Here is an 18,547-nt window from a genome sequence, read left to right on the forward strand (position 1 = left end):
AGAGAAGAGAAGAGAAGAGAAGAGAAGAGAAGAGAAGAGAAGAGAGAAGGGAAAGGGGAAGGGGAAGGGGAAGAGAAGAGTATTCTTTTCTCTTAAAACAGACCTACAATGATCACCTTGATCAACACCTTACTACTGACCAAAACCTAAAGCATGTCGTTAAAGGCATTGTCCAAAAGCCTCTTAAACACTGACAGGCTTGGGGCATCAACCACATCTCTAGGAAGCCTGCTCCAGTGGTTGATCAATCTCTCAGTAAAGAAATGCTTCCTATTGTCCAGTCTATACTTTCCCACATGCAGCTTTGAACCATTCACATGTTCTATCACTGCATACCATGGAGAAGAAGCCATGTTCCTCTTGAGGAAGCCCTGCTGAATACATGTCCGCAGTAGCGTTTTCCCACCAGGCTGGCTCCACCGAGAGCTGCAGACCCCAACAGTGACTGAGCTCTGCCAGCTGCACCCCTGCAACACGCAGCTTCTGTGGCTTGGGAGCCAGTTCTCACATTCCAAAGCTGCACTGCAGCTTACATGAAAGCATGGCAAATAGGGATGGTTGGCATATTCATTTCAGAAGCACAGGCCTAATCTAAATGCAAATGCTAGAAGTGACTCATCTGAAACATCACAGAAATTAAGGTTTTGTTTGCTCTCTGACATACCTTTGCAAAAAGGGTAAGCCGTGAAGCAGTTTAGTTTTAACATACTTTTTCTCTAAAAATGTTCTTTAGAAATGCAGATAAAATCAACAAGGAAGATATTAACAGCCCGTTTCATTTGCAAAATCCCCTTTGCTGAGAGAGATGCCTGGTGATTACCTAACACAAGAAACATCAAATCATGAGCACTTTTACTATAAATTATGAAGGGAAGAAAGAAATTACTAAAAAACAGACTGTGCTGCAGATAGACAATATCTTTATTCTTATGTGAAGTACTCTTCTTTTATTAATCTTCACTGATTACCACAACGATCAGTAAAGTTTCTAAAATTTTTATCTTTCTCTATGTTTTGTTTTTGTTTTTGTTTTTTTTTTTTAACATATTCAGGTTTCTTACTACTAATTCCCATAATCCTGGTGTGTTTTATTCTTTGTTACCACATTGAGGCTTTTCTATAATCCATTTTCCCCTGTGCATGGGGACTGAGTCCAATGAGGAGTGAAAATCTCTAGGCATTTGAGAAATATGCAAAACAATAGTCATCCAACACTGCCTTTCCTGGAAGTTTTTTTCATTTTTGCATACAAGTAAACATAGGAATCCTTTATGTGCTTTCCTTCCTGAGCAGCCAGCACACCCAACAGCCCCCAAGCACCGTCTTCTTCAGAGAAAATATGATTGACACCCTTTTGGTGGGTAGCATAAGCAGCTTGAAGTGGTTTTGTTTTGTACAAGTGGTGTGAGATATTGCTTTTTTCTTTGCATCTACAGATGTTAAGCAGCACCAATATCTTCAGGATTTTTGATAAATTGATTAAGAGTATTGAATTCCATTTTATTACTGTGTGTTTGGAGGAAAGAAGTGCCATTGTTTAAACACAAGCAATGACTCAACTATTTCGGAGGTTTCAAACAGTCAGTTATTTAATCAGGATACTCAAGGGACTGAAAGATGGGCACTAAAATGGATTTTCTCCACAGGTCACTACTTTATTAATTTAACAATGGAGAAGGGGCATCCTTAAGCTAGTTCCCTTCACAGGAGGTATCTCATTGGATCCCGTGTGCAATTAAATGGCTCCCTAGCAGAACACCAACAACTCAAAGCTGACCTTCAGCTTCCCCCCAGAGCTGTCCACCCCTGAACTTCTTCCTCATTCCCCTGTGAAAAGAGAGAGTACTATGAAAAGAACGAGAATGTGAAATGTAAGATCGCCCATTCTCTCTTTTCAGGCATGAGTCACATCGGTGATCTTTGTCTCAGGGAGTGCTGCCTATTTCCTTTCACATTTACCTCATGAAGCTAATAATTGTGCCACCTAGTTCTCCCCTTTCTTACCTTTATAACTTCCCCATCCTTGCTCCTGGTACTCCAATATGCCTCTCATGAAAAAAAAAATATTTTAAACACTCTGCCAGCTTAAGCAAGCATTTGGTTAATGAGCTGCAAGTGGGAAATAAATTCAATACATCTCACAAACAAAAACAGAGCAGATGAAGTAAAAATGCCATAAAGATGAATATCCTGCAGGCAGGACAGGTTTAGCTGAGTGTTCCTTTCATGAGAATTCTTTTATGAATTCTCTCACTAGTAAAGTTCCCATGTGCCTGAGCACAAATGCTTCCATTTCCCTGAAAATCATGGAGAACTTCCTTAGGCTGAAAAGGGCTGATAAGAAGAAATTAAGCACTCCCCTCCCTTCCTAAGTATACCAGAAGGAAAAAAAAAACCCCTATCATTTTTCTCATTCTTGTCCCTTCCAACTCTGCCTGGAACAAAGTTTAGCAATGATATAACAAAATTCTCCCATTAAATTACACTAAAACCTACAAAATTCTCTTCTACTCTTAAGCAGAAAGCTTTGACTCCAAATTCCTCTGACAAGGTCTGTGTTGTTACAGGGGCTTCTCAGGCCACACTGCTCATTTCATCACATTCTTTTTACAACTTTGATAAGTTCTAAAAATGTAGGTTGTGCTCCCAGTCCATGACAATTTCACTGCCTTTTCTTCCATGCTGTTTGCCTGTATACAAAGGCAAACAGGGAGCATCCCTTTGCTTATAGAGTCCATGCTGTGCAAAACTCTAAACATAGCCTGGAACTGAAGAAATTATTATCTTTATTTTATAATTTTGTATACAAATACATGCAAAATTATTTCTTTTTTTATTTCTTCTTTTGTATAGTCTAGCCTAGACTTGAGTATTTCAGCTGGAATGTACCTACAACAATCATCCAGTCCAACTCCCTGACCACTTCAGGGCTGACCAAAGATAAAGAAAGTTGTTAAGGGCATCGTATAAATGCCTCTTAAACACTGAGAGGCTTCAGGCATTGGCCACCTCTGTAGATAGTCTGTTCCAGTGGTTGACCACACACTCAGTAAAGAAAAGCATCCTAATCTTAAGCATAAACTTCCCCTGGCAGAGCTTTGAACCATTTTCATCTGTCCCTGACTATCAGAGGGAAGAGCTCAGCATCTCCCTCTCCACTCCTCACGTACCTTTAGAAAGTAATGAGGTCACCCATCACACAAAGAACATTTTATTATTCTCATTTCATTCCATTATTGTCTTCAGTTGAACTATTGTATTTCTTATGTTCATGTTTGTACTTATTTCTGTCCCATACAGATTGGTAACATTTATTGAAACTCTCGTGTTCATTGATGTCATACCAAATGAAATCATTGCTCTGTCATCATTCTTCCAAATCTGTATTAAGTTTGTAAAATAAAATGTTTCTTTCTTTGATCATTAAGTTACTGAGTACAACGATTAGAAAATATTTTACTGCTGAATTACTTTTGTAAGAGATATAATAGCATGATGCAATAATTCATCAAATATGTAACTTAATGACATAAATAGTTAAGGTTTTGAAACCTAGGCAATCAGGATTTTTTATTTTTAGATGACTGAAAATTGCCCTTAAATCACTTTCTGATTGGTACCTAATGAGCAACCTCAGAAACAGATTCTTCTCCATTTGAAAAACAATTTCATTGTTTCCAAATATATTCACTCATTTTTTTAAAAACAAAAATTGTTGTTGTTGTTTTTGGATCATAAATATTTAAGGTGAGTGTCTGAAATAATTTCTTATCACTGAAATAAGGAAACACTTCCATATCCTCTTCATTATTCAGACACCAACCCTTATGGTCAGATTCAAAAGGCTAAATGGGCAAAAGCTCTGTGTGATTTGTTGGGTGAGAGGCCAGCCTAGATGATCTTTCCCATCTGGTGTTTAGGTCTACGGAACAAACTTCTCTTTGACATCTTGATTCTTCAATGCAAATTCCTAAAATGTACACCTGAAACATGGAATTTCCCTTTTGATACTACTCCTTTGCATTACTCCTTTATATGATGGTAATCAAAGCATTACAACATACAAAATTGTAGACACGTCCTAGTTTGTACTTCCAAAGCAAACCAGACCAAAAAAGCTCCATTTCCTCAATGTGACTCCTATTGTATAACTCCTGTTACTAACAAAAAGTCCTCACTCTTAGGCCTTAGCAAGATCTGACTCTGAACATCATGTTCCAGTCTGGCCAAAATGTAGCTTTCTTCTTGAGTATGTGTTGCTGGTTTAAAGTTTCAGGAAATTCAAGCTCTTGTTAGAACTAAAACTCCTTCAGAAGCTATTCTTGCCTGCGTCTTTCTGTCTTCTTTTTTTAAAAAAATATATCCCATTACATTCTTAGCTTTTACATATCTCTTGGCATTCCTACTCAGGAGTTTTTGCTTTTAAGCCAAGTGTTTCCATTGTGTCATCCTTTAACTAATTTATTTTTCTCTTTTGCATACGAAATACAAGCCAGGATGATGAAATCTTAATTTATGTTTTCAGATCTTTGGGATGATTGTTTGTTGGGTATTTTTTTTAAAAAGAGGAAACTTATGAAGCATACATTGCTTTTTGAAAAGGCTCCTAGGATTCTAAGTGCACTACCTCCAATAATGAATAGTTATTTCAAGGCTTTTCTAAAGTGCAGGTAAATTTGTTACATTTTCTTGAGTATGAAATAAAAAGTGTTATGAATTTTTAAATACAGGTTCTCACTGAAACCACTGCAGATTTTCAAATTCTACAGAAGATAAAATAAAAGAAATTAAAAAAAAAATAAAAAGAGCATTTTCGTTATCATCCTTTACTTGGCAGTCACTAAAATTTACAGGCATTTAAAAAAAGCCAAAAACACTGCTTCTGTCTGGGATGCTACAATTGTTTCCACATGTGAAGGGCAGTGTGTGACAGCAAGAAAAGACTGAAGTTCCAGCTGTGCCAGGCTAAAAATTGCCAGTAGTACTTTTCAATATGCCATCAACTGCATTTAGAAGTCCACTAAATTTTACAAGTCAAAAGTACGTAAAATAAAGTCTCGGTTTTTGTTTAGAAATGCCTAACTAGATTATACTATACAATATCTCAATGAATTCACTAGTTAAAAAATAAGTCCCAAAGGTCAAGACTAAAAAATCCCATAAAGTTTTGGAAGGCTGCATAATTTCTCTCCATTAACCATATCAAGAACTATCTGTTCCTATGGCAATTCCCTCATTTCTATAAGCTTCCCAATGACTGCCTTTCTAACCCTTTCTATTCCTCCTCCTCTGCAAAAAAAAAAAGCTCCAAATGTCTATTCTATCCTTTTTCCTCTCTTTGTTTTTCATTTGTCTTCTCATGCTCCGTCCCTCAAGAAGACAGGAGTTGTATAAATGCCCACCTTCCCATGCAGTTCCATTTCCCCTCCTTCATCCCTCACTATTATTTCTTTTCAGACAAAGAGCTGCTCACCTGACCTGTCCAGTTAAATTCTACAGCACATGCAAGGCTTTATTCTGGATAGAACTTGATACTGCTTTTGGTTTTCTTATTATTTAAGAAGAATTTTAAAAAGATCTTAAAATCACACATCACTGATCCATCATTATTTATACTAACCAGAATGCTGAGCTGAAAGCAGAAGCTAGTTATTCTGTGAAAATGAAGACAATGGTATTACACATTTATAGTCCTACAATAATAAAGTTCCAGATGCTGTGCAGGAGTGAAGATGCTACAAAAGAGAGAAGGTACTTGTGAAAAATTTCTTGTTATTTTCCTCTCCACTGAGGCAGAAGAAAGAAACTTCTACTGTTCATGAAGATCTCCTGGGGAAAAAGACATGAAGCAAACTCCAGTCTGGACAAAACAGCAAAACTGGGCATCTCTGTCCTTATGCCACAGCCTGGTCGAGGAAGAAGAAGCAGTCAGCCCGACTGCCACTCACAGCTCTCAACAGGCCAATGCAGCAAGTGAAAAAACAGCAGTATTTTTTAGGAAATGTTGGGATTGAATATTTCTGAAGGATCCCTGGCTTTCAAGACGGATGACTACTTCATGAGCCATGAATGGTCACAGAAGCAGAAAGAGCCTGGGTTGCTGCTTCCCAAACAGCTGCTAGAAATAAAGGAAAAACTAACCAGGATGGGAACAAAATACAAGTACCCTAGGCTTGTTAAGTGCTTGGGGAGTAACTGGGATTCAAGCCAAGGAAGTAGTATTGGGCTATTTCCCATAGTTTTCAGAGATGCTTATGTCATCCAAATAGTGCACTGCCTCTTACACACTGCAAAATTTTACTCTGTGCAGATAGAAGAGAAAAAATTTTGGTGACTTCATCAGGTTTAATACTATAAATAGTAGCTCTCCTCATCTTTAGTTTTGTTTAAAACACTGTATGTTTTTAATTGTCATTTTTAGGAGCACAGAGCCCCTTAAGCATAGCCATCCTATTCATAAAAATGCAACAGTAATACCAGTAGGAGTTTTTACTGAAACTTGGAAACTTCATCCATTTTTTTCTAATTAATATTTTTTTTGTGACTAAGAGCTTTCACAGTACATGCTTACAGATGGTTTTAATTATGCTTTTTATTTTAAAAGCTAAGTTGTGAGCCTTAAAAATTAGCAATTAAACCCTTAAAAAATAAACAATAAATGCATGTAAAGTTTCTGCAATGACAAGGCTAGTTTGGGAAGGAATGATTTTTTTAAAGAACAAAAATACTTCAGTACTTCCACCTCTTCCATGATTTTTCTGTCCGTCAACTGAGTTTATCCTTTTTATAAGAAAAAGTCTCAAGTTTTTTCCTTACTCTACTTCCACTTCAGCTACATCTCCCTCCTCTATACTGTCCTCTTTTTGTCTTAGGAAATGTACATACATTTGCATTTTATTCTAAATAATATAGTAAAATATTATAATATTCTAAATAATATAGTAAAACTACTGGACATTTATACATTCTGTGTAACATCCTGACAAAATTGGCAATATAAGAAATAAAAAAAGGACTGTGAGTGTTTAGGAAAATATTTGATTTCTGTGACCCGGTGTCAATTACATGCAAGTGGGTTTCGTTGTAGGAACTGTAGCAAAATATGCTTGCTGGATAACAATCTATACATTTTAGATGCTCAGGATACTTACTGACCACAGATTTTAAACCCATTGACTTTGGCCTACTTAAGTCACCAAAGGATCAATGACTCAGACAGGGTCTTAAACAGCAAAGAGCTCCAAAGACCTGGCTGTCTGGAAAAGTTTCCATCCATAATGTATCAATTAAAAAAGCCCCCTCAAACCAAATTCTGCATTAATTTTTCAGAAATTAAAAATTTATAAATATAATCCAGAATTAAAACAAACAGAAAAAAGCACAATAACACAGAACAGGAGTTAATGTAATCAAGGGAGGCACAGATTAATGCAGTTACTTAAAAAGCAGCTGTGTTCATATTGCTCTTAAAGGTCTCACCATAACAAAACATAACAGAATAAAAGATTCAGGTGACAATGTCACAATTTTTCCATTTTCCCACAATGTACATTCTTCCTAACAATCCATTTTCACAGTGTTTGCTCATTCTAGTTTGAGATTACCCATTTAATGAGGCTTCTACAATTTCTCTTACAAGATGCGTACAGCCAAATTATGGCCTATAGACCTTTGGAAGCTTCTGCCAGTATGTCTAAACTTTCACATCTGAATTTGACCCTGTAAGTGCTAGTTCATCTGGCATCAGACCTAACAATATCCCTGTATCAGTTGGCATGAACAACTCTCCATATTCCTGCCTTTCTGCTGCACTTCTGCTTTGACTGTTATTTTCTGTCAAGCTCTTGAAATCCTGTTCCTAAATCAGTCTTCTCTGTTCTCCATCACTAGGATGCTTTTCCCTGAACTCTTTGAGATCTTTTTGGTAAACCAACACAGAGAATAACACCCCATGCTCATGAGGAAGTTCAACCAAAACATGAAAGAAAGGGGCTCTTTTAGCAACCCTGAGGCAATTTGGCCAGTAGTTGACATGAATTTGGATAATCATAAGCAGGTAGACTTTTGAACTGCTGGGGCACTGACATCTTATAAGTAGAAGTAAATAAATGAAGGTGTAAGATTAAGTCTAGAGAATATAATTGTTGTGGAAAATAAATGTTATTAATACCTCAAATAATTAGTAACTTTTGCTGCTGGAAGAATGACTTACACATGTTTCAGAAAGCCATTATGCAGAACATACACATCATATTTATTTCTACTTATTTTTACAATTAAGACCTTCCCCTTCCCGAAAACACAAAATAAAATGAGGAAAACAGGGAAGAAAACAGCAGAACAGGCCTTCTGAAAGCTGGGCAGTAATAAAAGAGGAAAGGGTAATAAATAATCAAAAAACGCATTTTAGCTGTGATGTTTTTCCTTCTTGTTTATTACTGAAATAAAACATGATGACTGAAGAAATTTTTAATGCTTGGAAAGAAGAACAGGCTCAGTAAACCAAAGTATCTAGTGTGAGTATTTTGTTCTTGTTTTATAAACATAAAACTATACAAAATGAAAAAAAATAGTGACTTCGGGTTCTACTGCTTTGACAAAAAAAAAAGTTGCAAAACCCTTGAATAAAATCTCTTCTTGTTAATGAAATAAAATTAAGTAAAGAATGTGGCAGTATAACATTAGTAACTTTCATTTTTCATCTGAACAGAAATTAAATGCAGGCTTATCTCTTTGCTCTCAGCTTCATCTTACTATCACAAATCATCTGTCTTGCTCCCACCTTAAGAAAGTGCACTGAGATTTTGAAAGCCCATACTCTTTACTACAAATTGTGCTTATGATGAGGCTCCGGCCATCTGCCAACCTTCAATACCTTCAATTTATCCACTGCAGGACATAAGACTTGTTTCAGAAAACAGGCAAACCTTCAAAGCTCACATCTGAAAAAGGACTGATGGGGAAGTGGGGAAGTAGGTAAAATGTACATACTGAAAGGTGTCACATATAGTATTCATCAGGTTTCAGTGTATATTAGAATTTCAGTTTTGGAACAAGGTCATACTGTTACATTTAAAATAAATGTTCTCACTTATTTGCAGGGTTTAGCTTATACAGAAATAATTCTGTTTGGATTATTTCCCAGAACACATTCTTCAAAACTTCACTTTGTTCTTGACATAAATTGAAAACAATAATATAGATATACTGTATACAGGCTTCAAAATGGCATTAAAGAGGCACATTATCAATATGTTTAAAACATTTAGAAAGCTCAGCTTTGCATCTTTCTAAGTGAATGACTAGATACTTAGACTGAGTAATATCTGTTCCAATAAACTACTGTGTGGGAAATGTTTTGAATAATGGTTAATTTATGCTGAGGTAATGACAGCATAATACAACTGAAATCTGTGCTAATAGGAAAAAAGAAGCCCCTTCCAGCTATTTCTGTTACAATCAGCTGCAGCAATTTTCACCCCATATCTCTCTCCTGCATAAAATATTACTTTAAGCGTATGTGAAAATGCTTGTTGCTAATTTTAAAAATCAATAATTGGTACCTGTCATCCATATGGAGAAAAACAAAAAAAACCCACACAATAAAGAAATTTTCATGCACAAGACCTATATTTTATATATTTCTGCAATAAAAGAGAGCAATTGTGGTTAATGTTCTTTTCATATTGGTGAAACATTAAACTCAGTTTGGGTAAGACTCCAGGATTTGAAAAACACATGAAATTTCTAATGTGGATGAGAATGGGCCAAACGATTTATTCCCAATAGTACTTCAAGTAAGTTGAAGTATTAGATGACATTTTTGTGGAATATGGGTTATTTACAAATTCACTACAGCATTCCTTTGATGAATGAATGATCTGAAGTATTTAATAAATAGGCTGATTCAAGTCCCATCAGCTTAACAAGTTACCATCAGCTCTTATGTTTGAACACAGTGTAAAGCTGGTGGTGTACCTTGAGCAGCAGTGCTTAGCTCTACCTGGATAATGAGCTTTTGAATCAATAAATAATAAACAAATCTCAAAACTTCTAATATGCCATTTTGGACAAAAACCCCACCTCTACACCACAAACAAATGCCACATGTTTTACTTTAGGAGACTGTGTCTTTTCTTGATTCTGAAATGGTTCTGAATTCCCATAAACATGTAACAGCATGATCCAGGAATGGTCATGAATTCAAATCATTACGGATTCTTCGAAATACTGACTATCTCTCATCTCTAGTATATTCATTAACTGGAAATATCGTTATCAATCATTAATCTAACTGCGGATAATTGTTTCAAGCAATGATAGAAGGATGTTTTTAAAGTGGAGTCCTATGGATCAGAGTATGATTTCTGATTCCTTGTAATAAATGGCTTGTGTTACTTAGGGTAGGTTCTCCCAAAAAGTTATTTCATAGTTAAATTGGATGCATAATTTAAATGTTTCTGTTATTCTGAAGCAAACACCTTCTGAAAGCCCTTTCCTCTGAACAACAAACAGATGAAAGTGCACACATTAATATCCAAGTAGAAATCTATACATTGGGCAATTACTGTGTGGTAACTGAACTCATGCATTTTATATTAATTCCTTATTGAATATTGTGATTTAATATGTCTTGTCCTATATTCAGTGTCTTCTGCAGGAATCTTTACCTACAGAAATAAATATCTTACCCTCAAAAAAACCCTGTGTTTTCCTTCTTGATCTACAGAGAGTTATCATAACAAAGTGACAGCAAACAAAAATTCATACTTTTCCATTTAGAGAATGATACTGGGCTCTGAAACTCACTGGAAAGACATACAAATTATTATATTATATCCATAGATGTTCCCAGCATGAAACATATAAAAAAAAATACATTACTATTCTGTTGGTAATCTCTTAATGCAACTGGGTTGCAACAAAACACACAGGCCAAAAATAGTATAAAATAATCAAGGGTTTTCTCCCACAAACTAGTATAATTTGGAAAAAAATCCTTGTTCTGTATGTATAGGAAAAAGAGTATTTGGTAATGAAGGAGAAGTAGATTTCTTGAGAAAAATCAATATAATTCAAGTACACATTTCTCGGAGAAGAACAATGCTCTTAGCATATAGGAAAATCATTCCTACTTTGATGACAGCTTTTACTTGAATTCCTTAAATTAACTTTGAAAAAAGTAGATATTGATACTAATTTCACAACTACCCCTATTCATGCTTAAACAGGACTGCTCCTTGAAAGGAAGCGAAGACCATCCCTAGTATGGAGGCAATTAAATATAAGTAAACATATAAGTGGCCAGTGCTGTGGGTACAATTCAGTCAAGCAGATCCGTAGGGGTGGTTTTGATATTCTTGTCACATCAAAGAAACAGCTCCCAGAAGAAAAATATCTTAACAAGTTAAAAATGAAATCAGAATAAATAAGAATAACTCTGAGAGAAAGGAAGAATGAGCACATGGTGGCAAGGGCTGGTGTTACCTTGAAAGTGTTATATAGTGCTATTAGAATAGCCTGTTAATTTTTTCCTCATAAATTTGCCAGTTTCAGTCACCAGGGAAGGGCTAGCATTCCGGCTCCCTTTGTTAAAGATATATCTATCTTACTGAGTCTTGACAGGCCTATCATGTCAGCCCTCTGTAGTAGCAAAAAGTGTTTCAGCAAGGAGGAGAAAAAAAAGAAAGGGGAAAAAAAAAGAAGTGAAAACTGATGTGATCTACTCTGCTTCCCGTGGGCATATTTCACTATAGCAGATCCAGAGGGATGCTTTGTTATTCCTGTCAGATCAAAGAAAGAGATAACAGAAGAAAATATAAGAGGAAAAATATAACCCAGAAATGAGGGTAGCTGAAAAGCACTGCAAGACTACTGCATCATTATGACTTTTCAAATTATTTAAATATGCTAAATATCAACTCATCACCAAAGAAATAAATATTGCATAGGCCATATGCTCTGTTAGCTGCCAGAAAAACTGTCCTACTAGGATTAGTTTATGGGCACAGCAACTGCCTGTCAAACACTAGCAATTTTAATCATTTTCCAATTTTCTGTGTGAGTTGCAAATATGCTCAGGTATCTTGACAGGTGCTCGGGAAAAAAATCTGAGCCCAGTAGGTTCTCACTGCCTTGCTTTAGTACACCCTCGTAGTAATTCCTGCTGGACTGGGGAGATGCAAGCATATGGTGAAGATGCAACAGTCACAGGGAAGTCACTGTACTGCACTGCTGAGCTGAATTTGCAGCTCAACAAAAGGATGATAAAAAGTTAGCCTAAAGTCCAAACCAACCCAAAAGCTGAAATGATTTTTCAAAATATTTCTGATCACAAACAAGGTGAAAGTCTAAAAAAGAAACAAACACAGATCTGTCTATGATTTTAAAAAAAACCAATCAAAACCCCACAAATGGTACTTTTCTGCAAGTAGATATGTTTTCAGTACTACATGTGATTAGCCTTTTATGCACTAAACCGTCCACTTAATTATTTTATGTTTCATCTACAAGGCATTAAATTAAGGTAGTAATAAATAAAAATAATTTTATCTCATCTGTTGCATTTTCTAATGACCAGTATGGCTGTGTTGTTTCCTTTCAGCCACAACACTTTGTGTCATATAAGTTCTTAACTTGAAAAAAACATAAGTCAATGGATTTTTGAATGCCCACATTTCCAGGTGTCTGGGGATGAAAGGGGCTCCTAAAATCTAGAGACATTTTGGGAGAAACCAGGGGAGGAACTATATTTTACCAAAGAAGCGGACCAGTAACAGTAGTGGACCAGTAACATCAGAGCACTATAAATAAACCCTATTTCCTATATTGTTCTTTGTACATTAGCATTCTCAGCATCAATCCCCTGAAGTCAGCCAAGTCTGTCTTGTGGAAAAGGATTTGGATTATGATGTAAACTAACAGTAAAGACAATTCCAAATAACATCTAATGTCCAATATAACTACTGTTTACATATTAAAAAGAGATACAGGCTTTGTACCAGGGATGTTCTGTCATGTTTCTCCACAGGAGAAGACTGTCATGGTAAAGTTCATTATCAATTACTGCCTTACAAGTACAAGATGAGTTAAACTGTCATAATTTCCTCAGCCAGAAATCCTGTGCTGTCAAAGAATGTCAATTTTTAATCTGACAAAAGGAAGAAAATTATCTGTTATTCTGACCTCTAATTTCTTGACATTTTAATGCTGTAATTGCTGTGGTTAGTACTGCAACCATTATTCCACCTGTCAAGTAAGAATGAATCAATATCCTTAGCTGTTCTTCAAGTTTTAGCTTCCACCTCACTGCTTTTACTTTAAAAAAGGTTGAAGTAAAAAAAAAAAAAAAAAGAAGAAGAATTTTGGGCATGGAAAATGTTTATTTTGTTACACATTTTTGTCCTCCTCATTACAATATGAAAATAACTTTGCAATATGTGACTAAGAGAGCATTACAACTGATAGAACTGGAAAATTTACCAATTCCTAGTCATAAAAGGCTGAAACCACAAAATTCAATTTTATACTTTTATTCAATGGGGCATGTAAATCAGGACTTTTATGTTACCCTCGTAACTACTTGAGATAAATTATCATGACCAAGTATTTTTTGTGATACCAAAAATGACAAAGTTGTCTGAAAAATCAAAATGAGTATTTTGAAATGAAATCAGTTTATTTTACCCATCCAGCACAGATCTTAAGTTGCCAAAGAGGTATTACAGGGGCATATGTATGTGATCTGTAGTAATCTAAAACAATGCTACCCCAGTATTATGGTTTCTATCAGTGGGAATTTTCAATATGGAAAATGAAGAAAGAAAGATGGAAAATCTTCTATTAAGTAGATCTACAAATAACAACAACACAGGATGGCCATTTTTCAGGTGTTAAACAGTAGAGATTTCTTGGAGAGTTCCCAAAGCATATGGGAAAGATGTAAGGAATAGCAGGGATCAATTCTTCCACTCCTGAATAGTTTTTGATAGATAGATGACTATTGAAGTGACTTCTTTAACATTCTTCACAGAAAGCTAAGAACATATTTTTTAGTGGTAAAGTGAGGTGCTCAAGCAAAGGGTGAAAGGGCCAAGGTATAGCATAAACAGGTCACAGGACTCTACCTTTATAAATTATGTCTTTCAATCAGCTCAGACCTAAATGGGAGGGTATTTTTTATTTGGAGACTTATTTCACTGGATAGATTCAGCTGGGACTCAGTTCAATATGAAATTAGTTATGGCCACAGTTACTGCCATGCTTGAGCCCACTAGTCTGATAATGGCTGCTGCCGATAAGGTTGTATTGATTGACTTATTTTACAGCCTTTTATTGAGAACATTCACCATCTTCTGTGACACAGGACCACAATATTTTAGTTTATTTACAAAATAAACATCAAGAGCATTTGAATACTGAGAGATGCTTTTTGCTGGTTAACTGCAGAGTGCAATTAATTCTAAATTGCAGTGTTTATAAATTAAAATGCCAGATACCACCACTTGCCACTGTAAAATATGATAAACAATTGCTATCACTATTTTTAAAGGTGCTAATGTTCTTATCCTTCCATTTCTGTGTTTACAAGGGATCTTCAGTGGATTTTAAAATACCTTTTTGCTTTTAATTTATTTTCTGGAATATTTACCAAAAGTCAAACAGACCCAAACAAACACAAATCAAACAACAACAAAAAAGCAAAAAGCCCATCATATGTACCTGTAATAGAAATATGACAATCAAATACATAGTCCTCTATATCACCAAGATGTCAAATGCTTTATTATTGGCCAGAGAATGTCTGTTAACAGTTTCATAAATAGAGCCCAGGAAAACAGAAAGCAGGTCTAAATCTATCTATATTTAAACACATACTGTAAATTCTGATTAAAAATTAATTAAAAGTATTTTTTAACCTTCTTATGACAAACCAAAAATCAACAATCCTGAAATCTCTTGGAGGAGAAAGCATCCTATTTTTAAATAGATGCACACAACTTTGTTATCTATGTATAACAAAAATAAGGAGGGTTTATTTTTTTCTAGTAGTTTTGCCTTCTCACTGCTAACAATGAATTTTATTTACAAATCTAACTTGATTTATTTACAAATCTAACTTGTGGCAATGAATATTAAGTTGTGCTTTTAGAAATTTACATGGTGTAAATTGCCTAAGAGGTTTATATGTTATTGACTTAAAGGGCATGGGTTAGATGTACAAGTGAGTGAACAAAAACATCTCCATGAATTTTCTTAAATTTCTGATGACAAGTTATGCATGCAAGTAGAGCCACAGGACAGCTGAAGAATCTCATCATGTCATAAGATGTTAAATAAGGTGCACAGACAGACAGATAGACCTCAATCCTACAAGCTGCCCTGTGGGAATAGACCCTTAAAGTCAAGACATAGGAGCCTGCCCATGAAGATCAGGACCCTAAGCCATGCAAATCCCTTGTACTCATGATGCTTGACACCTGTTTTATACTTTAAAAAGCATTGCTTCTTCTTATCTCTAGGAGAGCATGACTCTTCTCGTGCTCAAAGTTTTAAATCCAGAAAACCATTATGTAGGTGTCACCATTAAAATTTGAGGCAGGGCAAATCAAAGCAATTCTGGCCAATCTTAAAACAGCAAATATTAATTGTTTAGAAAATCTAAGCTTTGCCATGCATACAGTGAAAATCCAAGTTCTAGGAATCCTGGGGTCTGAAAGGTTTTTAGTTCTGCTCCTAAAAAATCACCAAACACAACAGAACTCAGCAATGCACTGCTAAAATAAGTAAGTAAATAAATAAATAAATAAAACATGACAAAACTCAATAGTTAGCTGAATTAATGCTTTCTAGAATCTACTTCTTTCTGAAATCTGTAGATTTCTGTCTCCAAGATTGGAAACAAACAAACAAACAAACAAACCCCCATTTCCTGGCAATGTATATTATTACTGTTTTGCATACAGCAGATGGCATCTATCTGGGGGAATGGAAGATTATGTGTAGAGCTTCATCACAGCAGTACTCATCTAGCAGCTGTTGCTTCTTCACACTTTTCACCAAATTCCAATTGTTTTAGCCAACAAATGAATGGTACTAGGAAATCAACATTCAAATTAATAGGTACTAGAAAACCATCATTGACATTACTAGTCTTCGTGAAAACAAACACAGTCACTGCAAGGAAACATATCAGGAAACATAGAAAATTTTTTAAAAAAATTACTGATTCATTTAAAACACTCATTTGTATGTATTTGTAAATATATATATATTTCATTCATGCATATATACAAACAAATACTTGAATGCACAGCACATAGGAAACATCTATTTTCTTAACAGTTTGATTATACTTTATGGGATTAAAAGTAATCTGAATATTTGCTGCTCTGTCACTCTAGCAAATAAATTCTTTCTCAGACACATATTCTCACCATCATCTGGCTGTAAAAGTTAGATTTTTTCTCCTTATGACTATGATGCAGGGGTTTTTTCCAGTTTTTCAGTTCTACTAAGTGAACCTAATGCAAGTAAATTATAAAATGTAGCAGACACTATATTACAGAATATACATTGCATTATAGTTTCCCACACTATAACTGAATATTAAATCTGTTAGGATCATTTGTTTTATTCCTAGTTTATTCATACTTGCTTCTGAAGTCACCTGGGGACTAAATTCTGAATCAAGTCAAACACATCCATTTTCACCAGCAGTGAAAGATAGGAAAAGTACCATTTCTTGTGAGATGACAGCAGTTCTTAGCATGAAATGACAGTAAACACCTACCTCCCTGAGGACAGGATCAGTGATACTGTCCAGGTTCACAGAGCCTTCGTATGTTAGGTAGTGGAAAACGTTGAGTGCACGCACAGCTTCTGGTCCTCGTTGCTTGTAGCCAAATATAAGGTCAATCCACTGATGAAGTTGACATGATACAAACTCACTTTCCAGGGCCTGCAAGTGAAATTCAGGATTAGGAAGTAACTGAGAAAACATAGTGGGCATAATTATATTTTCTCTTCAGGCTTATTTGATATATTTGAAATCTTTCAAACATTAGAAAATGTAACTTATTCTATTGAGAGAAGCACTAAAAAGACATTCTCTTTTCCTTCACCTTTATATCATGCTAATTTTCTTCTCAGCTACAGAGTTTCTCCTAGCTGCAAGGCTTTTAATAATTTCTGGGCTTTTCAAGTAAGTTAGGTAATTTGTCAAAAAAAAATGGAACTGGGAAAAAAAATTAAAAAACAGTCTTCCAACTAATTTTCAAACTAGTTATAATCAGTCTTAAATCTAAAATGGAAATTAATCCATTTTTTTATCACAGTGCCACTACTCAGCACAAACACTTCCCAACTAGGACAGAGCTTCATGTCTCCCTGAGGAAATTTCAGATTTTACAAGCTGATAAACTTTGGGAAAAGATTATTCATTTTGTTCATTAAAATCAAAAGGAGACTGCTTCAGAACTGCATCAGACACTGTAGTACCATGCCATGCCCTGTTCACTGGCAGCAGCTCCCTCCTCACCACCTGACAAGAATAGCCTCAAACAAAGCAAACCATGCCTGGGTCATCATGCAACCATTCCACAGAGATTTTCCCTATAATGCTCCTCATGGAAAAGGAATTCTCTGTGCTTTGGTGGAAAACATTTTTGGTTTCCACCAAAAAAGGTGGGACCCTTTTCTCTCGAAACCAGTGACTATTATCTCTGATGAAAATGGATGGAAAGGCTCAGGCTTAAGAGCTGACACGTAGCTCAGTTTTCAAGAGCTTAAGTTCAGCATACCATAAAAAGCTTTAAAGAGATGTTGCAGACAACCATACAAAATTTTGCTGTTTCCTTTTCAAAATCAGAAGCCATCATATGCATAATGCAATATTATTAAAATACCATTAACATTGGCTTAATACTAAATACTATTAAACTAATACTATTTATTTTATAAAGCATGCCTCTCAATAAATAATTTAAAAATACCATATCCTTAATTATATTGTACTGTGCATGTACAACATGATACAGTCAGCAACTACATAATTCCATAAAATCTTTTCCATTGGACTTTTACCTCAGTTAGAGTGCAGGATGCTAGCATGCACAGATAAAATTAAGTATGCCACAGCAACTACCAGTAAAGCATTTCCTTACTTTTAAATGCTCAGTTTTTAATGTTCCTTTTATGTGTAATAAAGTTTTTTAGGAATTTAGAATTTAAAGCCAGTTATCTTTCTAGCATCCACCTCAAATCAATTTACAGCAATCAGCCTAAGAGTTCTCTTGAGCGTCTGAACTCTGCATATTTAAAGTTTCTTTTGATCTGTATATATGATTTATTTATTAACACATAATTAACAAAAAAATTATTAGGCATTTCCTTTGGTCAAAATTAGCATTTTTATTTCTAGAATATTAAGAGAATTTCCTGAAAACAGAAGAACATTTGATTACTCAAAGGTCAGTCAGTACACTTGAAAAAAATTGATGCTTGGGTTAAATGAGTATATTTCACCCTTTTCTCATCTAACATCCTC

General features: G+C 35.2%; 1 protein-coding gene across 11 annotated transcripts in view; it reads right to left on the minus strand.

Annotated features, from left to right (window-relative positions):
* The window catches only part of NBEA (neurobeachin), a 467,529-nt gene that overhangs the window by 29,455 nt on the left and 419,527 nt on the right, over nt 1-18,547 (minus strand). For all 11 annotated transcript variants that reach the window (XM_042014378.1, XM_042014387.1, XM_042014386.1 and 8 more), the window contains one exon: nt 16,793-16,960. In XM_042014378.1, the coding sequence (XP_041870312.1) occupies nt 16,793-16,960 (168 nt within the window). The remainder of the gene's footprint in view (nt 1-16,792; nt 16,961-18,547) is intronic.

The sequence above is a fragment of the Corvus kubaryi genome, unplaced genomic scaffold (genome assembly GCF_017639235.1).
Source record: "Corvus kubaryi isolate FWS band 111438036 unplaced genomic scaffold, C.kubaryi_AGA036_p1.0 split1-65, whole genome shotgun sequence".
In the NCBI taxonomy this organism is placed as follows: domain Eukaryota; kingdom Metazoa; phylum Chordata; class Aves; order Passeriformes; family Corvidae; genus Corvus; species Corvus kubaryi.